The sequence below is a fragment of the Haplochromis burtoni genome, unplaced genomic scaffold, assembly GCF_018398535.1.
Source record: "Haplochromis burtoni strain Fernald_Lab_line unplaced genomic scaffold, NCSU_Asbu1 Contig_469, whole genome shotgun sequence".
Lineage (NCBI taxonomy): Eukaryota > Metazoa > Chordata > Actinopteri > Cichliformes > Cichlidae > Haplochromis > Haplochromis burtoni.
The window spans coordinates 319,446-344,571 of NW_024582830.1; the positions used below are offsets into that span (position 1 = coordinate 319,446).

The window sequence follows — 25,126 nt, forward strand, 5'->3', positions numbered from 1 at the left end:
GTTATGATCATAAGTTCCTACAGACTGAAATAGTTTGTGTATCAGGCTGTAAAAATGTTTATTCCTACTGTAATGCGAGACATATTAACCTTTGAGTCTACGGAGGAGCAACTCACTCACTCAAGTAGGACATTAGAGGAACTGCAGGGTGTTTTTTTTTTTTTTGGTGTTTTACATGTTTATAGAGTCAGGTCTGTCCACAGTTAAAGCGGTTAGATCTAACAGAATTTTCAGATGGTTTGATTTAGGATTTATTCTTTTATTTAGGATTAGAGATCTTTTGGAAATTTCTTTCTAGAATTTTGAGGAAAAAATCTGAATTCCGACTGTGCTTTTATACTATATTTCTTCTATTTTTCTAAACATTCAAAATAAATAAGTAAAATTAAAATTCAAAAGAGCCCCCATTCCCTTCCAGTGGCCTTCCTCTTCATGTTTGTTTTTAATGCAGTTCTTGGCCCCTCCTCCTCTTCACATGCGCCTCTGCCCAGACTTTGCGGACGGTCCCTGACTTCCCAGTGAGGCGTTCAGGGAGCCGCTCAGACTCACCGCCTGTCGAAGTGTGAGCAGCAGGAGGGGAAAGTTGGTGTGTTGGAAGAAACCACCCAGACCCCAGTCCTCTGCAGCGGTGTCCAGCTGTGCTGTTGTGGGCTTTTTATTTTTTTAACCATGCACGTGGAGCAGCTGATCGTCGGAGCGGTAAGCTTGTGTGTGTGCGGAGTGGTGTGGGTGTTTGCGTGGCAGCTTTTTTCACCGCGAGAGTCTGATAATGTTAGAGAGGCACAAAAATAAAAAGTCCACACATCTGAAAGTATTTAAAATCACATAGTCGTCAGTTAGGAGTGCGTTAAATTGTATTTAAGGGATATTTTTGTGTTATGGAGAAGGAAAAAAAAAATCATTAAACTTGATATTTCCAGTTCTAAAAACCTGTAAATGAAAGCGAGAGACTTTCTTCTTCTCTTTCTGTTTCAGAAATGATTAACCTAAAAGCAAAGAAGGTTGTTCCTCCTCCTCTTTAAAGCCCGAGTGTTTGTTGTTGTTCATTCATCTTCAACCATGAGCACCCTCCAGCAGCTGGGCACCATGGCCTTCCTCATGAAGAAGAAGAAGTTCAAGTTTCAGGTGCACTTCACTCTGGAGGAGCTGACAGCGGTGCCTTTTGTGAACGGAGTGCTTTTCTGTAAGATCCGCCTGGTTGATGGTGGGGACTTTGCCATCTTATCGTCCAGGTATGTAGGACACCTTCCTCGTTGTAAACCACTGAAAGCTGCACTGCATGAACTGACTGCTGTAAATGTAATCCCTCTTCGAGTCTGAGTGGATGTCTCCGCTCTGCCTCTGTTTCTGCCGGGTTTTCCACCTCAGATGAGCCTTAACAGACCTTAAACTGGCAGCCATGTGTTACTTCACCCTTGGCTGTGCTTGGAAAGTCTCCCAACTCCACCTTTCACTACACTCACACTGGGATTTACCCAGAAGTAACACACCCTTTGGTCCTTTTGGCTCATCTCTGGGGTGGTGCAGTGGTGTGTTGTTAGTTTGCTGAAGGGCTCCTGGGCAAAGGGGACTGAGGAGCGATAACGTCAGAGGCTGGAAAATGATGCCAGTGTAGTGGATTCCTATAACGGCCACTTCAGGTTCCAAATAGACTATATATTTAAACGATGGCTGTAAATAAATTCTCCTCCCGCACATTTGTTATTAAGTTGGAAATCTTTACTTTTTTAAATTTCTGCCCCCAACATCTGTCACAGCAGATGGTTGGTTCTGCCGGAGGTTTCTTCCTGTTAAATAGGATTTTTTCCTTCCCACTGTCAATATGTGCTTTGTCATAGGGAGTTGTTTGATTATTGGGGTTTTCTCTGTATTATTGTAGGTAGGGTCTTTACCTTACAGTATAAAGCATCTTGTGGTGACTGTTGTCGTGATTTGGCACGATATAAATCAAACTGAATTGAATTGCTGTAAATTTGGACCTTTTAACATGGGAGTGTATGGGGACTGATTCACCGCTGGAGCCAGCCTCAGGTGGGCATTAGAGGAGTTGGAGTTTGTGGGTCTTCCAGGTTTACATCAGTTTTGAGCAGCTGAGGTTGCTATTGAAAGATTTGAGATAGTTGAGTAGAACATTTCACCTCATGTTTACATATAAAAGGTGAGACTGTATAGTGAACAGGTGATAGCAGAAAAGCTTGTCTGTCCAACAGCCTGGCGACCTGAAATGATCCAAACTGGTTTGGTCAGGAATTAAATCCGCCAAAAACTCTCCATCAAACCACACCCCTTTTTTATTATTCTGCTTCTCTGTGTGGGTTAAACAAATGAAATAAAACACTGTAGTGGATACACAATGGGTTGTATCCAAGATGCAGCCTCTGGGGCTGAAAAAGTGAGACAGTCTCTGTAGACTCCTGTGTCTAGCAGAAATAAACATGATATAAAAAACTGATTTGGCCTCTGTGGATAATTTCTCCCTTCATAAAAACTCTATGAGGGTGAATCATTTTCTAACTCTTCTGATTGGATACTGAAAGTGGAAAAAAAAGATTGGAGGTCAGGGGCAGTAAACGCACAGGTTTAATCCAGTCTTGATTTATAGCAGAGCTGGAAAAGACAGAAGAAGACAGTGACATGCTAAAAATACGCCGAGTTGAGGGGGAGATGGACAGAATGACATAAAGAAACACAGAGGAAAGACTTTAACACTGAGACTTTGAACCTTTGACCTGGAAACAGAGAGTGAGCATCAAGAGGTTCAGACAGATATCTGGGCCAGGTGGATAAAAACCCTTTAAAGTGATCTGTAAAATCTGCAGGCCAGTGCTGCAGTGAACTGAGAGAACGCCGAGTCAGCATGTTTACTGCATGCAAATAACTGTTACTCTGAGTTCCAGGTATTCATGTATGACAGTTACCTAACTTCCCTGTGAATGTAAATGGGTGGTGCATTAAGACTGCAAGACAAACAACAGAGCAACTGGGCAGAAATGTTATTGTACAAATATATACATACAAATATTTGGATTGGAGGCTTTTATTTTAAAGCACTGTTTGACTGTAGTTTCAAAAGTCAGACTTTCCTTTTGAGTCCCTGATTGTATGTATGGGCAAAAAACCAATTTATTCTGAACTTACAGAATGAAATAATCAGAACCTGCAATGAAGCGTGCACTAGTGTTAGTTTTTTTGAGGTTTTCATAGCACATCTTCCCGCTGTAGCCCTTATCAAACCACTATCAGGACCCAGCCTATGAGGTGACGGAAAACATGTCAGATAAACAATAATAATCTGACATATTCTGTTCCTGCTGCCAAAAGCCCAAAGAAGGAGGGCTTGTTTATCCTACCACATATAAATGTCATGCATATATACTGTGCATCAGTAACACATTAATGTAGGTCAGTAAAATCAAAACACTGCAAACAGTAAACAAAGGAGCATACGTGGCCTAAGTATGTAGCATTATTAACATGGATATCTTATCTTTGGGTTAATTTAAGCATGTCAATAGACTGCATTGGTCTGGCCCTTGATGTGTATCCTGCAAACATGGCAGAATCAGCGATGTTATCACTGACGTCAAAACTGGTCATAATGTGATGGCAAAAGCTGCACGGCTGCTGCCGGTGTTTCCATGCAGAATAGAGGTCAAGAAATGAATGTCAATCAATCCTTTCAACAGCCAAAACAAATGGAAATGTCTTTGTTCTTGAAATCAAATTCACTGGCATCCACAAGCTTGTATTGCCGGACTTTTACGCTACTTACTTATACCAGCGTGTAAGCTTTGAATCATTGTGTTTTTCATGGGAAACTTACTTAACTGGCCTTTCACAGCCATCACCTCTCAGCCTTCGTCAGTGACATAAACACCATGATGCCCCCGGGGTCAGTGTCATTATCGGCAAGCTCAGGAGGAAAGGTCAGAGTCTCCAGAGAAAGAGGTCAAGAGTTTCTTACTCTTCACTCAGTGGTGGAGAGTGTTTTGTTTGTTTCATTTCATTACAATTGTTAAAAGGACAGCACAACAACATTCCTGTACATAATTTTGCATTTGACTAGACTAGGAGAGAGATCTTATTAACTGCTTGACCAATTTAGAGTAATAGAGTGACTCGGCCCTGTCCTGGTGAGATGAGGTAGACACCGGACAGGACAGTAAAGCCATTAAATGTACACCTAACACCTGCCCACTAAAAGAAAATGGTGAAGAAAATGACTGCTCTTGGAGTCCTGCCACGGGATTCTTGCATGCATTTTCACCTCAAAGTTTTTTCATGATAATCTTTGGGTGTAATAAATACGTAAAAATTGCATATAAAAAGTAGTAGACGTGGATCTGAGCCTAACCCTGAGCAGGTGAAGGCCAACCTGGTGCGTGCGAGGAGCTTAAGGAAGCCTCCCACATTCATTTCCAAAGAATAGGCTGAGTAATATCAACCACCGTCCAACAATCACATAATCCACTCATCATGAATCAGAGTAGCCATGAATGGGCCATTTTATCGCACATTTGTACATATGTGGAGCGTATTTGTGTTTTGGCGTTATATCAAGTCCATTGCTCACCAAGTAAATACCTGTGGAGGTGTACTTGAAGGAGGGAGAGCATCAGTCCAGTCCGATCCGTGCTTTTGTCCTTTTGTGAGGCATGTTTTTGCTCGCATAACTTTTCTTTCTTTCTGTGTTTGCTGGTTTTTGAATGCATCCTCTCTCACAGAGGTGTGCCTCTGTGCTCAGAAGCTAAAAATCCTACACTGTTATTGATTCTTTGAACTCCTTACCAATTATACAGGGACGTCTTGTACTTGAAGGCCATTAGGGATGCACTGTGCGTGATAATCAGTTACTCTTTGTTCTTTGACTGGAAATTAAACGGTTATCTGTTTGTGCTGTTTATCAGCTGCCAAGAACCAAGTCAAGCTCACATTTAAAGAAATTCCTCTCTTGTACTTTAAACAATGGAAAACAGGCGTCACCCGAGACTTCAGCCAGTGTTGCACAATCGACAAACAACTGATTTATTGAAGACCTCCAGCTCCACAGCACAGCAAGTGGCTGATTTTATCAGCAGGGTCCTTCAGTGTTGTTCAGGCATTCCTCTGTAGCCTACAAGGTTAATACTCCAACACTGAGACATACCTTTATATTCACAGATTTGTTTTTCCTACAATCTGCAAAGGCACCAAATCTTTTGGCACTTTCAGCTTCACTGAGATAAAACAGCCATGCTGTCTACTGCTGATAAGAAAGTGAATTTACCTCTTTATCTTTTGAGGCCTGTTATGCACCTGACCACATATTCATTTTTTTTACACTGCAGCAGCCTCCAAATATCTCCACACCATTGACCTGGAGTGGTACTCCCAATACACTGTATTTCATTTAAAATGCCCGAAAGTATCTTTAAGGTTTGCTGCTATGTGAATAGACCCAAATTGAATTGAACTGAATTGAATTGTTGCCTAAAAGCTGGTAGGCACTTCCTTAGCATGAAAGCCAAAAGCATGGTGAATCCTTAAAAAAAGCATAGCTATACCTAGAAGCACCATGAAAGCTCGTAAATATAACCACAGACTGTATATAAGAACAGCATTTGCTGATTTGTGGACTTAAGGTTTGAAGTTTCTGTGACATCCATAGAGATGAATTAGGATGTTTACTGTAGTTATTAGCTATTAGCAGGTAATGCTACTTTGGTTCAGCAAGCTGCATGTGTAAACTTTCCATAAAGTTTCTGTCACCCGAGCACAGATTTATCAAAGGGGAAGATTATCTATAGAGACTAAACTATTTTATTTTATATCAGGATGCAAACATGCTGATTTCTGCTGTAAATTTGGACATTTAAACTTTGGAGTCTATGTGGACTGACTGATGGAGTAAGCCTCAAGTGGACATTAGAGGAACTGCAGATTTTGCCACTTCTGTGTTGGCTGCCTTTTGTTATAACTATTTTATCATGTCTCGTTTGCTTTATCTATACAAACAGATAAATGTAAAGTGAGGTGTTTCATGTTGGATTCATCTATTGACAGGATTAGTTCCAGGTCTTTTCAGGTCACTTGGCAAAAACTTCCCACTCCCTTTCAACATGTAAATTAATCAGAACGTTTTTTTTTATGTATTTTGTATAGTATTTTTTTCTCTCTTATTTTCATTTCTAAATGTACCTGTACCTGTTCACATGTTGAAATAAAAATTACCAAAAAATTACCAAAAAGTCATGACTGTTGAACAGACAAACTTTCTTCTGTTTCCAGTCTTTAGCTAAGCTGAGTGCTTGCTGGTTAGAGCCTTGCCTTTTGCAGATAAACATGAGGATAAATGGTTTATCTAGAAAAGTGACCAAGTGGAAGTTCATGTGTCATTGGTTGTCTTGGAATGGGATTACAGTACGATCAACCCAAGTAAAGAAGACCAAAATGCTGACAAAACAGAGAAGGACTAGCAGAAAGGTAAACAAGAAAACGCTTCTCTTAAACACATGAAAACATATCAGCTTCTTTAAGGCTCAGTTTGATATGAATTTAATTAATTAATAAATCTTGAATTTATTGTCCCACAGCTACTTTTTAGCCTGTGGTCTCCAGCATACAGTGCCGTGAGGAAACCTCAGGAGGCAGGGTTTCTAGTAGAAGTACTCCTTAAAAAAGGGAAGTGTGAGCTGTCTGGTCTGCTGTCTGGCTTCACTCGAAATAGTCGTTTTTCTGTTTGAATGCTCAGCGTCAGGTGTGCTTCAAACTGCTGGAATATAACAAACTTTAAAGTTCCTACAAATACGGCTGGAATTGGGAAGTTTATTTAAATAGAGACATACACGGAAACATGCAACGGTAAAAAAAAAAAAAGTACTGGAAAAAGGAACTAAACTCAGTGAGTTTAGCATTCTGGGGCCAAGCTTAGTCATTTATCATGACTGCTGTTCGTAGATGATATATGCGTTGTGTGCTGTAAAACAGGTACCTTTTATAATTAACATGGTTTTTAAAGGATGTGGTTAACAAACCACTGCCTTTAGATTGTTTCTTCAGTTCCTCTTTTCTTTTTTTAAGATCTGGAAGTCTCTTTAGATTCTCAGAAAACCCAGAGTACTCCCTGCATCACTGCACTGATACCATAAGATGTATAATCAGGTTGTGCCAATCTCGCACTTGTGCACGGCCTGTTAAACAGTGAAAATGTATGAAATACTGCGGGCCTGGATGAGGCTTTGTTTAATGTTTTATAGAGCACTGTAAATACACTCATGTGTTGGTTTATTACTTTCAGAGCAGAAATATGGCTGAAACCATGCATCAAGTTCATCACATGGGATTTTTCTTTAAAATTATTATTCCTGTAAGTGTTCTCAGAATATTCCTGGTTGACTGTCTGTTGGTTGGTTTGTTTGGAGATAATGATAGCTGTTATGGAGAAAAGCTTCTAGTTTGATTACTAGAAAAGGTGGGACATAGACTACTGTCTACATCCCACCTTAGGACACACCTGCATTGTTCCCTTGATCTGCTGACATTGGCTTCCAAGAGGGTCCTGTCTTACAAACCCATATTATGAGGCTAAAGAGGTGGTGCTGGTATTTGGAAGGATATAGTTTAATAGCCAAGAAACATCTAGACTTTTTGTTTGGTTTTTGCACTTCCCTTTCAGGATGATGATGATGGAAACCTGCACGTGGAAAAAATACGTTGATAACTCGCTAATTTCCAGCTCCATATTCTTGTGATGGAATGTGTCAGAGTAGCTATGCACGATTCACAATTCATAATAAGACTATGTTTGTTCTTAGGCTCACGCTCAGTTCATCTGCTGTCTAAAATCTGCTCTCTAGCTCCTCCCTCTTTAAGACAATTTTTATCCATCCATCCATCTTTTCAGCTACTTGACCATTTCCTGCCAGTTATCTGAATTCGGGTCACAGGTATGGCAGCCTAAGCAGAGCCAAACAGCAGCCCAAACTTCACTCTGGCTACCTCCTCCAGCTAATTTAGAGGAAGACCAAGTTGTTTCCAAGCCAGACAAATATAATCTCTGCAGTGAGTCCTGGGACTGCCCCAAGGCCGCCTCCTCAAAACACACCCGCATCACCTCAACTGGCTTCTTTCAATGTGGAGAAGCAGTGGCTTTGCTCTGAAGCCCTTTCTAATGACTAAACTCTTCACTCTGTCTCCAAGTGAGAGTCCTACCACACTTTGTGTATACAAGAGTTTCTTGTATCTTGTGTCATTCCTTAAGTCAGTACCCAGAACTCGTATGCATGGGTAAGGGTAGGAATGTTGATTGACCGATAAAGCTGCAGCTTTGCTTTTATACTGAGCTCTCTCTTCACCACAACAGCCCCTATCCATCATCAAGTTCACACTCTACTCTCGTGTTACTGTGAAAAAGACCTCAACGTACCCTCTCACTGTGACATCATACATGACCAACGGACCAAAACTGAGGTTTTGGCTCACAGGGATTACTTTTACGTACACTGAACTCACGATTAAAAACTTCATTAACGTGAAAATAGATAGTGTGCTGAAGCAGTGCCACGATAGTTTGAATCCACTGACTGGTTAGCGGCCTCTTTGTGGTAGTGGTACTCTGGCCTCCCACAGTTCAAACACATGCTTGTAAGGTTAACTGGTGGTTCTGAATGTTTTTCTCTCTCTGTGTTAGTCTTTTGATGGATTAGTCACCTGCTGAAGTCTACCCTGCCTCTTAAACTATACCAGCTGGGATTACTGAATAGGATGGATGGATGACATGAACATCCACCAGTGGAACAGCATATGTGTGACAGAAAAAAAGGGAAGGGAGAATAGATGTGCTTTAAAACCCCATCCATTGTTTACCTCAGTGCTGAGATGGGCTCCACAGGTTAATACCGGCTCACTTTGTTACTCTACCCTTTTTGTTGTGCTTTACATTCCCTAACACAAAGTTGAGGTAGAGACTTGCACATTTGGGAGCAGCTCAATATATCACCGCCTGTCTCTATCCCACCTTAAAGCTGCCACCACCCTCGACATACATCTGCTAACCACAGCCTGCTGTTATATAACAACTTATACATCACACTCTGCCAGGTCATGCAAACACACTCCCAAACACACACATACACAACCTGTCACGCTGTCTTTAAATGATTAAAAAAAGTTATGGCAGGGCAGAAGGTCAGGGTTTGTGTGTGTGTGTGTGTGTGTGTGTGCGTGTGCGTGTGCGTGTGCATGTGTGTGTGTTTGTTGCGCTCATTTGTAACTCAGCCTCATTCCTCAGATTCTTTCTTCAGAAAACAACGACAGAGAGTAATCAGGGAGAGCTGGTTAAGTAAAGCTTTTGAACCCAAACACAGTTGTAGCAGCACTTCCTGCAGTTTGTAACCAAACAAGCTGCAGTGGAGACAAGGCCTTTCCGGGCTATCTGTAATGCCTCATTTGCCTCATTGTACACAGAAACTGTCTCATAGTAAAAACCACACAAAGAAATGATTTACATGCAGCACAACAGTTAGAGTAAAATCTAGATTTATATACTTATCCATGTGTATTTCACCACTGACATCAAATCTTTTTTTTTTGAGGTAGACCTAGTGAACACACATAGAAACTCAAAACAATGTCACAAATTTGATGTCAAAAATCAAGAAAAACAAAAAGATATGCAATTAATCCTACTCATAGCCTCTCATTCAGACATGACAAATGCAGTGAAGATGTGAGAGAGATTTTAGTGTATTTTTGTATTTTCACTTGAGCCATAAATACTTTATTTGTTTTTATATGATAAGTGTCAGAGCAGCCATAGATTTGTCCTTAAATGTGTCAATGACTCTGTAATCATGAATTTTGTGCAGGGTGTGGAGAGTGGCCTGGTCCCCGATGAATCTGTTAACGGACCGTCTTTCCTTTTAAACATGGCTAAAACTTAGACATGTTGACTAATTGCTTCCAGTCTCTGTGTGATTTAAGATGACTTTAAAGCATCAAAAGGACTGCAGCGCAATTTTGTTTTGAATTCAGATGCTGCATGGATGCAGATATAATGCACTGAAATGTGTCATTCTAAGTGTTTGTATTTTCTGAACTTACTTAGATTTTGTTGCTCCACTCTCCATAGTTGTGACAAAGTGACCATGTGACCTGTGCTTGTATCTACCTGTCGTACAAAGGTGCATTTGTGAGGGCGGACGGGCTGTAAGAATAGAAGCTGCAGAACCAGTCTGACCGTTTCCTGCCTCCGTCAGGCAGCCGGCCGCCTCCGAGAGTTTCATGAGTTGCACATTTCAGGTCACCCTTCAGATAAGTGAAGTAGGAAAAGTTCCAGCGATAAAGCTAACGTGAGAAAAGAATGCCTCAGATACTGAGTCATGTACTTATCATGGATTGCATTAAAGCAAACAAAAAAGTAAAAGTTATGTAACACAGTGTGTGTTTCTCTCTTGGGCTGTTACTCAGAATTATTAGCAAGAAAATAGAGGACAGAAACGGCATAAAATACCAAAGAAATTAGTAATGACATGTCCCAGCATGCAGTGTTATCTGTTTTTCATTTCCTGTTTGTCTAAAGTTGGAGTGACGTTTTAAACAGTTTAGCTTTTGTATCACATGTAGTCGATGTATAGGGATTTTAAACCTCAGCAGGCCTTAATAATAGATAAAATGCTACTGTGCGTCTCTTAGCTACATTTTTTTCATGTATAAAACTCTTATCATTACCAATATCTGAACAATAACATAACTTAAAAAGATAAGACTGTTTCCAGCTCCCTCCGTTAGCGCTAAAGGCCAACAAACTGATTCTAAGACTTAAAAATCTAAAGGGTACAAGGATTTTGATGCAAGTCAGCGCAGTTAGATTATTTTTTGAACCAAACAATCAAGATGTGATTGAAGTGCAAACCTTTATTTCTAAGGGTTCAACACAAGTATTAACTGACAGAGGATCAAAATTAGTGTGGAACCCATGCATGTCATGAAATGCTGTGTTTCCTCACTTCAGATGCTCTGCCAGGCCTTTATTGTGGCCACCTTCCGTTGCTGCTTGTTTGTGTCTCTCTGTAGTTTTGCATATAATAACTGAAAACTGCTCTGTTAGACTGAGATCAGGCGACTGGCTTGTTCCTTGTCTGTGCCTTGAGAATCTCTAGAGTTGCTTTTGCAGTTTGTGTGTTTGTTAGCAGTCTAGCCTGCACAGTTTTCATGATATGATTTTCCAATTTTGTGTGATGGTAGATACCAATAACAGCTCAAAAACTGGGTCAAGGTCACATCAAATATGTCAATAAATCAGTAAAAACTCAACATGAGTACTTTGGTTGGCTTGACACTGACTTTCATTGTTAGCGCCCAAGGTCAAAGATGACCATAAAAAACAATTTCACTAGCTGGGCCCACGTCCTCATTTTAGGTTTGACAGCGTTTCAGCAGGTAAAGGTGAATGCTTGGACATGAATAGAGCTGTGGTTTGGGGAAGGCCTCGAAGGGGACTGGTGACGGCTCCCGGGCCTGACAGATCCTCATGTACTAAATAGGAGTGAAGAAGTTAAAGAATTGAGAACAAGGAGGGAGGGAGGGCGGGGCACATAAACGAGAATGAACAGCTTGCAGAACTGGGGGAACCTATATAGATGACAACAATGAGCGCGTTTGGAGGCGTGGTCCCGCTCCTGAAATTCCGATACATAATCTCCAATTCAGTTATAGCACTTTCCTTTCGGGTGTACCTATGCTCTTGTTTGCACTGTGAAGCTCTATGTGGAGAGTTTTGCAGAGTCTTAGTATTAATTCATCCTGCTGCTTCATCAGTAAAACCAGTGACCTGGGTCCACTGGCATAACGCTCCCTCCACCATGTTTGACAGATGATGTGGTGTACTTCAGATCATAATCGTGTTTTTCTCCTTTTCCAAACTTTTCAAGTTAATCTTGGTTTCATCAATATAATAAAATAAAAATATATATTTTCCAGATCCATTATGACTCGTTTAGATTTTTTCCACCAGAGTCTAATCTGATTGTCCTGTTCTTGAGTGTAACCAGTGGTTTGCACCTTCTGGTAAACCTTGTGCATTTCCATACTAACTAGGCTAGCTAGCTGATAACTCCACCCCCTCCAAATATGGCCACTTCTGTATTGTGGCTAAAAGGTTACATTTATGGTGGCTATGTCCATCTTGGAAACAACTCAGAGAGCTGCAATTCAGATATGTTAGAGATGTGTGTTGGTGTACATAAAATATAGGGAAGGATCGGCTGGAGCTGCATGGTTTGCATGTTCCAAAGGGCAAAATTACAGGACTATCTGTTCTCAGCAGTGCAGCCGGCTGAGTCTGCATATGTGTATGTTGTGTAAGTGGACAAATCATGCGGCATTTCCTTTGACATGAGCGATGCAGGGAGAGATAACAGCAGAATTTAACTTTCAGGTTGAGACAAGCCCGGCATGCAGACAGATGGACTGCGTGCAGAAAAGTGAGCTCAATTCATTGACTGCTTTAGTGTTAGTTTACACTGCTGCAGATTCTTCCTCTTTGTAGGTTGACAGCGTGTCTGCACAGGAGGGGCAGTGTGGGCAGCAGTGGCTTCACTTCACAGGTGCAAAGCTAAACTACTGTAGTTAAACACAAAAAATAGAGGTGGGCTTTGTTTTTGTAGACTCTCAGACATGCAGCTGCAGGAAAAGTGCATTTCTATAGCAGGTTCATTCTACAATAATGTGTCCCCTTAGGCCTAATTTTTGGAAACCATGTAAAGGTCCCCAAGCTGTAAAATGTACATATTTGCACTGTTAATTAACCAGATCAATGGTGGCCCTTCCAGATTATCCATGTGAGAATCATATCACTAAACCCTATGTCATGCACTCACCAAACCCTGCAGCACAGATATCGAAGACTGTCTTTTCTTACAGGATTTCTTTGTGTTGCATCAGAGTTTGTACAGTTTGTCCAACCCTGTTTTCGCCCCTTTGCTTTGGCTTATATTTTAAGTTATTTATGACACCTATAGTGCTGTTCGACTGGAAAGCGTGAGGGCAAGAAATAAAAACAATATGCAGATAAACACCAAATCTGTTTCCAATCAGAGCAAGTGGAAACCCCCTCAGCAGAGTCTGACGCGCCACGTCCCGGGATGAGATCATCTGGGCCATCAGCTGCTCGGTCTCGAGGACGTTCTCTAGAAAAACAGCCAGAGAAAACAGTCCGTGTCGTCCTATTGATCCTGAAGATAATAACACTTCTAATATAAACACATTTGCTCTTTCACATGCTCAGCCTCCAGCATATTTCCCCAGCTGTTACAATACCCACAGTTCACTTTGTGCTAATGGGCCAATAAATCCGCTGCAGGCTTGTTTGTTTTCCCCTGCATGATGAAGGCTGGGGTTACATTATTCTGTCGGACAAACCGAATAATGCTGGAATGCTTTTTAATCAGAGTAAAGCATCACATCAGTTAAACCTCTGGGATATCGATTTGGAGGGTGGAATGGTTTTACATGTGGGGGCCAGTGATGCTTTTTCCCTCCCCATCTTTTCTGGCTGTTTTTCACTCGTTTTGCATTCAGTGAGCATCAGTGTCGCTGCTGGTAGCACAAGGCGATACCTGGACTCTACAGAGGTTTCACAGGTAGTCCAGCTCCTCCAGGAAGGCACAGCAATACATGCCACTGCCACAGGTTTGCTGTGTTTCCCACAGTCTAACACTTTGATTTTATCTGTAGATTTGATCCTCAGAACCATTCAAATGAAGGTCTCCAAAGATAAAATCATAAAGATGATAATATTTGAGCTGCTTTTTAATAGATGTGTGGTAAAGCGAGGACCCAAAAACAGGGCTGGCTGATACATGGGCCATAAACAAAGTCCAAGCAGGTGAAGTGAAGCACAACTATGTGTATATTAAGAAGTCCGATTAAAGCCTTAATTCTCTGCAGCTTGGCTTGTAGGGGGGCGGAAATTGAGGTAAAGGTGCAAACATTTATAGTATAAATTCCAGGATTTACTCTTTACACCTGTTTACACTGTAAACTGTGTGACAGTCTAACTACAGCAGGTACATCTGTGTGTGTGTTTGCAGGGAGGAGGTGCAGCAGAACTCCGTCCGATGGAGGAAGAAGTTCTCCTTTGTGTGCAAGATGAGCGCCAATCCGATCAGTGGAGTGTTGGACCCCTGCATCTGCAGAGTGTCTGTACGCAAGGTAAACTACAACTCCCATACTCTTCTGGGACATAGAGTGCCTGATTACCTCAACACAAGGCCAAACAATTGTTTTTAGATTATTGCAGAAAATAAGCTCTGTGGGAACATTTAGCTGACGCTAAATTTTTAAATGAACTGCTTCATCAAGCTTTTCAGGCAAGCAGTATCCTCCTTAATTCAAAGGTGACGCCTGCACCTGTCCCACTTTCAGCTCCATACTGGAACCATGTGACGCGTTATGAGTGGTCAGCAGGGTGAATCACCAGTGTTTCTGTGTTTCTGTGTCTCTACAGGAGCTCAAAGGAGGAAAGGCCTTCTCAAAGGTGAGTTTATAACCTGTTTATGTCCTAAAACTGTTGGATGAACTGTTGGACTCATAAACGTTATAGTGCACAGATTTACAGTGCATTAAACACAGTAAAGTCTTCATCTCACAGAGACATGTGACGGGACAGTCATAGGGTGATGACTATAAGCAGTAGCCAGTAAAACACTGTGTTTACTGTCTGCTCATGTAGGTTACAGTCAGCTGTTTGAGCTACAGTAGCTGCGATGAATGACGGGAATATTGTCACCTCACTGCAGAGCCATTTTATATCCGCATGTTGACTGCAGGGCTCCCTCTATGCTGAGTAATATGTGTGTTTATCTGTTTGGGGTCCTTTACTCCCTCTTTACATGGTTTAATGTTTCCCTGGGGTTGTTTTATGGCTCTTCGCCATTATTTCTTGCCTTTATTTGATTCTTTCGTGCAGTTTTGGTTTTGATTCAGTTACACTTTGAAGTGTTTTGGCAGCTTTGAGGTTATTTGGTGTTGTTTTGGATGGTTTTCTGTCTCCTTGAGGTGGTTTTATGCACATTTGAGGTTTTCTTGTACTTCTTTTGGGTTGTTTGGTGTCTCTTTGGGGTCATTGTTTGCCTCTTTGGTGGTTTAATGGTCTATTTGGGGTAGTTTGTGTGTCTATGTTTTGTGCCTCCTTAAGGTTCCTTTGTGTACCTTTGGGTTCATTTAGTGGCTCTGAAAGGTTTAGTGTTTCCTTTGGGTTGTTTTATGCCTCTTTCGTTTTTGTTATGTACTTTTAAGTCTTTTAATTACTTTTTGGATGTTGTTGTGCATCTTTAGGGTTGTTTTGTGCATCTCTGTAGCTTCATGCACCTCTTAAACGACAAGCATTGGTTTTTATTTGATTACTGTTGGTTTGCATCCAGTTTTTTTGCACCTCATAGTTGTTTTACATATTTTTGTTTTGCTCTTCTTTGTAATTATTCAGTTCCTCCTTTACTGATTGAAACCTCTTTGTAGTTTTGGGCTTTTGTGCCTCTTTTTGTTTGTTTCCTGTGACAAACTGTGGGAAAGACAGACCAATCAGATAAAAGAATGCTTGTAGGCTGAGTGAAGGAACAACTATTTATTTGGTCTGGGACAAATATTGATGATATTTTCAGATTCAGTCCAAGCAGAAATTAGAATGTGCAGCAGCACTTTTGCTGTTTGTGTAAACTCACACACATGCAATCCACCACGAGCTGTGGCCCATCCAGTAGGAAGTAGAGCTGAGTGGGCAGAAAACAGTGAGTGAGGAGGTTAAAGGAGGTCATTGACTTGCACATTAAGTCACTCTCTCCTATTTTCCTTCATTGACTTCCTTACATGAGGGCATGGATTGTCAGCGGCAGACAAAAACAAATATTTTTAACCAAGTGGTAGAAGAAGAAGAAGTCCTGCTGCTTCAGATCTGTGAGGGGAACAAATTAAAAGCCCATGAGCCACACCTGATGGAGACCGTGGTCGTTACAACATGGCTTTTTCATTTTCTGTTGTTTTCTGACGTCTGTCTGCCTGTCTGTCTGTCTGTCTCCAGCTGGGTTTTGCTGATCTCAACATTTCCGAGTTTGCTGGTTCAGGCTCGACTGTCCGCTGCTGCATCCTGGAGGGCTATGACACCAAAAACACTCGGCAAGACAACTCTATTCTGAAGGCAGGAAAACACACACACACACACACACAGACCTGATTAGTGCTCAGGTCTAGTAACACATCTGTTTTTTTGTTTTTTTATAGGTAACAATTGGGATGACCCTTCTGTCGGGGGATCCCTGCTTTAAAACGTGAGCTCCTTCAATTTGTCTGAGCAACACATGTAACAATTAAAGCTTTCTTTGTAACACATAAATTATATTTCCAGGCCTCCCAGTACGGCCAAATCCATTTCCATCGGGGATGAGGACCCCAACCTGCAGCTGGACTGTAAGGGGGAGAGCACTGACGCCACTTTGCAGCCACCAGGGGGCATCGTGGAGGGACCTCGGTCCTTCAAACCCCGACAGTCATCAGTGCGCAGCTCAGGTAAGTCGTTGGTGTAGATGTACCTTGATTAATGTAGCGTATTTTTAGGGATCCTAAGGATGTTTTCACGGTTCAAGGTGTTAATGCCGGAGCTATGTTTGTGTGTGCAGGGCTGCCCGAGGAGGGAGGGAGTGTCTCCAGTCCGGACGAAGTCTTTCAGATCGGTCATTTTCGCAGCTCCAGCTACGCCAGCCAGCACAGCAAGATATCAGGTCAGAGAGCTTTAACTTCCTCGTGCTGCAGGAAACGTGCAAAACATGAAGGAAATAAACACAAATAAACATCTGTTTCCATTCTATCCTTTCTATCTCATCCACCCTGTTCACTTTACTTATTTTTTTGTTCCTCTCCTCATCCCCTTCCTCTCATTTTTATTCCTTTCCGCTTCCCATTCCTTTCCTCTTTCTTCTCTTCCTATCAATCTTCCTTTCCTTTCCTTTCCTTTCCTCAGGTTACAGCACCGGTCACTCTCGCTGCTCCAGCCTGAACGATCTCAGCCACCACAGGAACACCTCCTCCAGCAGCGGCACCTCCTGCGGGCTCGGCCACCCCTCTCAGCCGCTTCCCTCCACCCCCACTGAGCCGCACCGCCAAGCGACCCCCACCAAGCCAGAGAGACCTCCTCCTCCCTCTGCTGTGGCCATCTTGTCCAACAGATCCTCCAGGTAGATAGACTCACACACAGCTGCACCTCAGAGGAAACCCACCTGCCGCTGCATGTTCTCAGCCTCGCTGATGTCATGGCGAGGCATGTCAGGACTCCGTGGCGTCGATAAAAGGCCGGAGATGGTTCTCAGGCATGTGTGAACCTACATGCCTGAGATTCTCTGGAAGAGTGTGAAGCATTTGGCTGGAATTCACACACACCGATACATCTGCTACTCAGAGACCTGCAGTTTTCAGCTTCATCTTGCTTGCACACATTTGCATATATCAGTTAAAAGGTTAACAAGGAACCAACCAACTCCTAGCAGCCAAACACTTTCCCCTCCCCACTGATTAAAAATATTAATATGTTGATTATTTTTTTATTAGTAAGATATCAGTAGATGATTCATGAAGGTGAAACGACAGGTGGGGCAGGTGTCACTACAGAAGAATTACAACCCACAGAGCTCCAGAATGAATTTGTCAGCGCTTCACTGTGAAGCTGTGTTTGTGTTTCAGACGTGACTTTTTCTCTGGTTTGTGTTCGGTCCAACAAACAGGAGGAAGAAGGAACCCGTGGAGAAGCAGCCCAGCTGTGTGGACGACACCCGCATCGATGCAGACGCTATCGTGGACACGATCGTAAAGAGCCAGGACTTTGACAGCAGCAACAATGAAGGTCGGCCAGAGTCCCGATTATCTGGACTTAGTTTCAGCCACAGGACAAATATCAAAGGCAGTATCAGCTTCTGGCTCTGAAACGTGTCAAACTTGCATTAAATCCTCCTGTTGGCCACCATAGGGCGGCTCCTGCAGCAGCATAAAGATGTCAGATAGCACAGAACTCATCACTTTCCTGATGAAGTCCTGATGAGAATCAGGTTGAACTGGCTTCAATATGATGCTCATTTTATAATTTGATGTCCTCATGGACATCCAGGAGGACAATTAATCTGTCTGCTGCAAAGCTCACAGGATGATTTTGGTTAAGAAGTGTCTGAGACTTTTACACTTTCCATTGTTACAGTGTACACCTGTAGTTGAGTCAGAGCAAAGTTGGGTTAACCTCTCATCGTACGAGAAACACCAAAGTTTGGAACTAGCTCAAGGCTTGCTCCTCCAAAGGGTTTGGAGGAGTTGGTTCACCTGCACAAGTGAGCCACACTAAGGGTGGAAAAGACCCAGAGTTTGATTTAAACTGACTAAACAGCGCAGGTGTGAAAACAGACTTTATCCTCTTATAAAGAAAGTGGAAATAATTCCAGTTTTGAACCCAGTTTAACATAAACGGATGTTTTTTTTGAAGACTAACGAGTGGCCTATCAGATTTAACTCAGAAATCAGTGTTGAGGGACCAGCAGCACGAGGACTGATGGCGGTGATGGTATGTGTGGGCTCAGTTTCACTTCACAACAAATAAATTCTTTGTGTATTGTGACCTCAGTCTTCTTGAGTACTCATTACTGGACGTTCCACACTCTAGGATATCGCCCCCTGGTGACTGTACACAGCTACGACATCTAGATACCCGTTCACATGAATCAAAACTTGTAAAAAAAAAAACGTAAAAAGTAGAAAAAAAGTAGAGTATTGTTTTTGAAAAAACCCTTTAACTTTAGCCTTTGTGTCATTGTGGGCAAAGGTGTGGAAATATTTGCTGATACGGGGATGAGTTTTACTGTAATATCGTTTTGGAACTTTTTAAGCCTTGTTTTATTAAAATGAAGTTTCCACCTTCATTTTAATAAAAACATGCAAACTAAACCCCAACAGATTGAGTAAAACTAAACTGAAACAAGAAAACTCACTCTGGAAACCAGGTGTGACTAAAAGGAATTTAAAAAAGCTCAAAATTTAAGTTATAACACGTCTGAACTCCACACAGACACGATGGTCCCTGTAGCAAAATAATGGGCTACTGTATGTCCATCTTTTATATGCAGTCTGTGGTTTTGGGACAACATGTGAGCGTCACCGCAGTAACATCTCCTCTGGGCTCATTTTTTTCAGACAGCAACTTGAGACTGTTTATCAGCAAAGACGGGACCACAGCCCTCAGCGGGACGCATCTCGCCAACAGGTATCATCTCACTCGCCGTATCTTTCTCTCGACGATCATCTTTCATAAAAACTCACCTGTTTCTGTTCTTTTCCCAGAGTAACTCCTGGCATCTTTGAGCCGGTGGTCATCGAGACTCACTGATACCCACGCTCCTCTCGCCTCATTGCCGTCTCTCTGACGTCCGATTGTCTCCGTGCGTGCAAACATGTGCACAAAACTTCATGTGTGATCACCGTGGTGCAGATGTTGAGCCTTCTAGTGTTTTTAATCAGGTGGTGGGACAGGTGTAAAACACGGGTACAGTGTTTTCTCAGACAGTAGACTGATTTTAACCTGTTTTTAACCTCTAACAAAGGTCATCATTTCTAATTTTACTGGTTTTAAGCACTTTTAAAACTGCTCCAGCCTGCTTCTGTGTGTCGCGTTATGTTACAGCTCTTTTGGTTAGACTGTGCCCTCTGTTTTAAAGTAAAACTCTTCCTCGTGGAGTAGCCTGTCTTTTAGCGGCGGAAGCCTCTATTTTGCGTTTTCTGCAGGAAGTGTTGATCAGGTTTAAATGTGATGTTGAAGAGCCTGATGAGTACCAGGGGGAAGCATGCACAGAAATCAGTAATTCATGCTCTCAAAGAAACTAGGTTAAGGGTCTAAATCTACAATTTAACCTGTAAACCCAGCAGTCAAACTGTAACAAAACTGGCAGTGAGGCAGATATAAAATAACTAAAAGCAGATCCAGAAAACAGCTTCCAAATGTCGGACGTAAAACATGAAATGAGATCCAAGCAACCCCAAAGAGATTTGAAATAAAACATAAAGAGGAATAAAATGACCATACTAAGCAAAAATTCAAAAATTTATAACAACGCTAAAGGGTCTGAAACTGCTATAATCAGCTGCACAGTTACATAAAACAGCCTGAGAGACACAAAGACGTATCCTGATTCCTACGTCAGGCTTGTGCTCAGAGGCGCGTTTTCTCATAATCCATCCATGAGTGCAGTGCAGCAGCAAGGGAGACCTAACATATACGAGGCCATGGAAAATCTCAAAGTGAGCCACTTGCATTCAGACAGAATTCACCTGTTAAATATTAATCAGTGACGCTGACATTTGAGAAAACCTGTTTATGTTTTCTTCACTAAGCTGGGAGCATCAATTACTAATTTGTGTGTTCAGGTTAGTTTTTATTTTTCCCTTCTGTGACTTCAGGACTTTTTCAGTTTTTCACTCTGTTGTTCGGCTTTTCTTCTTTTCGCTACACTGGGTGTGTTTCAGACGAGTCCCCGAGGACGTCTGTAAAGTTGCTGACTCTGTGACATAATCAGTCACTGAACACTGGTACCAGTGAGAAGCACACCCAGTCAACCTCTGACCAGGGCTTCGTGCACACATTACTTGAACAACACCTTAGGAACCACTGCATTCTGGGAACTGTAGTGCGACACTGAAACAAGGGTGCTTCTGTCAGCTGGTTGGGACTTTAGAGTTTCTGAGAAAATACAGGACAGAAGATGTCAGACTGTGAAAGCTTCCCTTTAACCAGTGGACAGATTTATGGTTTAGTGTTAGGTTGTATTTTAGCCACATGCTAAATAGATATATTTTCAACTTTCAGATAAAGTGTCATACTTGCAAGGCCGTATTAGGGCTATTGGAGATGTGGAAAAAGTATGAGGCTGCGTGAGGTTTGTCAGGGGTAAAATTCAGAGGTAAAAAGTGACAAATGTATGAGACCAAACTGAAAAATTTACAGGACAAAAATGGCAAATTTGAGAAAGAAAAAGAAGGATAGATTAACAATAAACTGTCCAATTTACAAGAATTAATCTGGAAAATTTTGGAGAAAAAGCAGGCAAAAACTAGAGCAAGCTTGTCAAATGTAATAGGATAAACGGGCAGATTTATGGGGAAAAAATTAACAAACTTCTGACAGATTTAAAGAGAAACACATATCAAATTTATTGAGAAAAGCAAAAAAATGGTGATCTTTAGTCAAGGATACATTTTGCTTCATTTTTCAAGGTTAAGTTTGAAAAATTCACCAACAGCATCACATATTAATATAAAAGCAAATCGATCTACACGTTTGTTTTGATGGAAACGCTCCCCGAGCGCTTGTCCTGCAGGTTTTTCCTCTGAATTTTACACCCCTTACGTTTTTGTCCGCAGTGCTTTCAATACGTCCCATTTCATTTCTGTGTGAGAAGAAATCGATGCTAACTTAGCCCTGGATAGATTTGGTAGAGTAAATTTGAAGGAAGTCATGAACAACACATGTAGGGGCAGTAAACAGGAGCTGAAGCATCACTTTCACCCCTGTTATGACGCTATCTCGTCAATATTTCTGCCTTTGGATTTGATGAGGACCCAAAAGTCCCAGAGAGACGCTCTTCGTTCAGGCTGAGCAAAAATCAGCCTGGAACTGAAACTAAAGCTTTTATCCTTTTATGTTATTTTAATGTTATTTGATCACTGTGTTTTTACTTATTTACACTGTTTTGCACATGTGAACTCTCCGAGGCGAATTAGAAACCACTAAAAGGAAACAGAGGTGGCACAGTTGTCCGAAACAACATGAAATCTTCTGTTTTTAAATATCTTATTTCATCTCTGTTGGCTTAATGCCCGCAGAGCCTTTGTTCATATGGCTGGCCATATGTAACCATCCATCCTCTGCACTTACTAAGTACTTATTAACTTTTTAAATTCCAATGATCTCATAAACCTGTCATAAATGTGAGGTTTTGTGGGGGCTTTACTTCCTTTCTCAGCCACATTTTATTTCCAACGTTGGCCTTTCTCTGATATTAAGTACACACAAATAGGCTGAATCCAGAATGTGTGCATTTTAAGGCAGGAGATCTATATTGAGGGCCTGCTCTGCTCCACTGCTCCACACTTTTAATGGTACTAGCCCCTCAGTTCATCCACTCTCTAAGAGAAATAGTTTAAGCACCTGTCTCTTTATAAGAACCTTCTTGTTATAAGCCAACTTTCCAATGACTGGTCAGCTTCTGGAAGCCTGCAGAGGAGCAAATCAGGGTTTCTGAGCTGTATTGTCTATTTCATGCAAAACTGACATCAGCACATCATGAGAGCAGAATGTTTTTTGCTCACAGGAACTACTCTTATCAGTGTTTACCTCATTTTTGTAAAATATGTAACGTTATAATATTATATATTTAACAGAAAGTAAGAAATAAACCCTTTTTAACAACAAGTGACATCACAACAAGCTAAGAAATTGACGTTAGCAGGCAAAATGACTATAAGCACAATATTAGCATTGCCTATTTTTGCATCCATCCATTTAGGTGCTCATTCACCTTTGGAACCACAATCAATGTCGTTTTACTTGCTCATAGCCTGCCATCGTTCTGGCTTCACACTGACAAACAACGCAGTATTTTTACCAAAAAGATTAACTTCAGTCAGAACTCTGCATTTTGTAGCTTTGGGCAGTTTAGGTTTTGTGCATGTGCTGCAACAAGGAAAATTAAAACTCCTTTTTCCTCATTGCTTTTGCAAGGCTTGTGCAGACTTAGCGTGTTGAGCTAGCAGTGATACTGTGGGCTGGTGTTGGCTGTAGTGAGGTCAGTCCCACAGCTGCAGCAGCACAAAGCCTCTGTTGTGCGAGTACTGACAGTATACAATAGATCTTCACCCCCCCACCGGACTCATTTGTGCATTTGTGATTATGTTCATGCTGCAAGATGTGCATGCGGGCCATGCATCTCTGACTGATATGAAAGGATGTACTGTATAATAGACAGTTTTTTTAAGCTTCTGGTGCATCAAGTCATGCAAAAGTATAAGTAAGTTGTAAGCAAGTACTGGATACTTGGGACATCTAGAGTTTTGTTAGGTTCACTACTCCTCAAAAGGTTAGGATTGCTTAGAAAAGTCCTTCTTTGCTGAAAATAAAGTAGTTTTCTTTTTTATTTAATATAACATTAAATTCATGTTAACTATTTTAAATAAAATGTGATTAATGAAACTGTTAATTATAAATCCTCCGATGCTGTGTTAACCATTGGAGGTTTATCATATTAAAAAGCCTGCTAATCATTATATAAAGTCGTTAGGCTCTGGATGTTATCCACAGCTTTCATAATTTGTAGAATATGGAAGCTTGTTTCTGCCACTGAAAGAATAAGTTCTTTTCTCAGATGTTTGAGCTAGGAACTTAGATTTTTTTAGATAATAACCTGAAATTTTCACTTAATCTGGCAAAAACTGTTTTTGTTTTTGTGTTTATTTTCAATAATGGGACAGGCAGAGCTACAGGCAGACATTTTCATGCAGCCATGCGTACTACTCCCTCCACAGAACACAGTAACTGGCTGTCACCAGAAAAGAAAGAGGTTCACAACTGACAAAGTCCATAAGGTGTTCAGATTGCAGCTTCATTAGACGGTAACCATAACAGTCAGACTGGGTTCATTAATGAAGGGAGTAGTACACACTGTTGCATTAGGTAACAGTCTGTCATAGATACATGTATGTATGATACATTAATTTTTTGAAGCACTTTTCTAAGTGATCCCCAACTTTAACCTGTACTATTTAATAATTATGCACCTACCTTTATCGCCATATTTTCCATTAACAGTCCATGTTTGTCATTGTTGTGTGTATGTATGTATGAAATGTGTGATGTGGTAACCATATAGTCTATTTTCCTTTTATTTCCAGACCAGCAGGCTGGTCTGCAGCACAGATCTGTGTGTAAAAGCTTATATTTTATGGTAAGATGTGACTAAACAGTAATTATTTACAGTGCAGCCTGGAGTTACTGGGGAAAGTGTGCAGTAAAGGGATCTGTCTGCTACTGTGATTTCTTCTAGAAATACTTACTCTTTCTTTGTACTTGACCATATGTAACCTTGTGATCTTATTAAGCAATTTCTGCGTGTGGTGAAATGTTTCTTATTATTATTATTATCATTTCTGATGATTTGAAATGAAATTGTTGGGGCCAGGGTTATGTTGCAGTGGTAGCTGTGGTACTGATTTAACAAGATGGGGTTTGGTAAAGGGAATATATATTTCACAAAACATTTTCCACCATATTTTAAAATGTATTTATATTAAAGGTAAAATCACTAAATGTGTAGAAATATAATAAATGCATATAAAATATCTAATATAAGTATTAATGTTGGGTGAAAATAATTTTGTTGAATAAATTGGTGCATTTCTGGGTTTTTGAGAATAAAAAATCAGTTGTTGTTTTTTTGTTTTCAAATGCTTTCTAACTCCGTGCACACATATTTTTACTCCTTGTGTTAAAATACTGGGAAATGTTCCAAGAATAACTACAATGTTAATAAATGTTAATAACTACATGTGAACGGAGGAGTTGTGATGAACATGAAAACCAAATAAACTGTCAAAGTCTGGATTTATCTTCTTTCTTTAACTGCCTCATCTCTTTGTTTGCACATGTCACATGATACTACACCTTAACACAAGTGTTATTATATACAGTCACGCCGGAAAAGTTTGTAAGTACATGCAATGAAAATATGGCGACAAACAAAAGTTGAAACGATGCCTTCAGGAGACGGTGGTATATTTGATCAAGAAGAGGGAAACCTGACTTTCTGATCATCATCAAAACTATTATTGTTTTAAGTGAAATTATTCTATAGAAAAGAATAACTACACCTCTGGTATCAGAAGTCACTTCTTCTTTAGTAGAAATTACTTTTTGGCGTTTTGCATGATTGTCCACCAGTCTCTGATGCTAACCTGCTAAAATCTTTCATCCACTTTTCAAAAAAAAAAAAAGGAAAAATTATCTTTACTTAGATCTGTGCTTTGAATAAGGCCTTATTATCCAGGGTGCCACAAACTCACCGTACATATCAACCCT

At 41.0% G+C, this 25,126-nt stretch overlaps 1 protein-coding gene across 1 annotated transcript; it reads left to right on the forward strand.

The window, feature by feature from the left end:
* Window positions 1-492: 492 nt before the first annotated feature.
* Window positions 493-24,652, forward strand: LOC102312174 (protein FAM102A). The gene is made up of 12 exons (XM_005946234.3): window positions 493-699; window positions 976-1,232; window positions 14,070-14,190; window positions 14,486-14,515; window positions 16,055-16,171; window positions 16,255-16,301; window positions 16,379-16,539; window positions 16,650-16,751; window positions 16,991-17,204; window positions 17,748-17,866; window positions 19,198-19,267; window positions 19,345-24,652. The coding sequence occupies exons 2-12, from the start codon at window positions 1,060-1,062 to the stop codon at window positions 19,388-19,390; spliced, it is 1,200 nt and encodes a 399-aa protein (XP_005946296.1). The 5' UTR covers window positions 493-699; window positions 976-1,059; the 3' UTR covers window positions 19,391-24,652.
* The last annotated feature ends 474 nt before the right edge of the window (window positions 24,653-25,126 follow it).

Excerpts from the sequence above, each read along its gene's own strand:
- LOC102312174 (XM_005946234.3), top strand. The coding sequence starts at position 1,060 with ATGAGCACCCTCCAGCAGCTGGGCACCATGGCCTTCCTCATGAAGAAG. Across the intron at positions 1,233-14,069 it reads TTTGCCATCTTATCGTCCAG|GGAGGAGGTGCAGCAGAACT; the intron begins GTATGTAGGACA and ends GTGTGTTTGCAG. Across the intron at positions 14,191-14,485 it reads GCAGAGTGTCTGTACGCAAG|GAGCTCAAAGGAGGAAAGGC; the intron begins GTAAACTACAAC and ends GTGTCTCTACAG.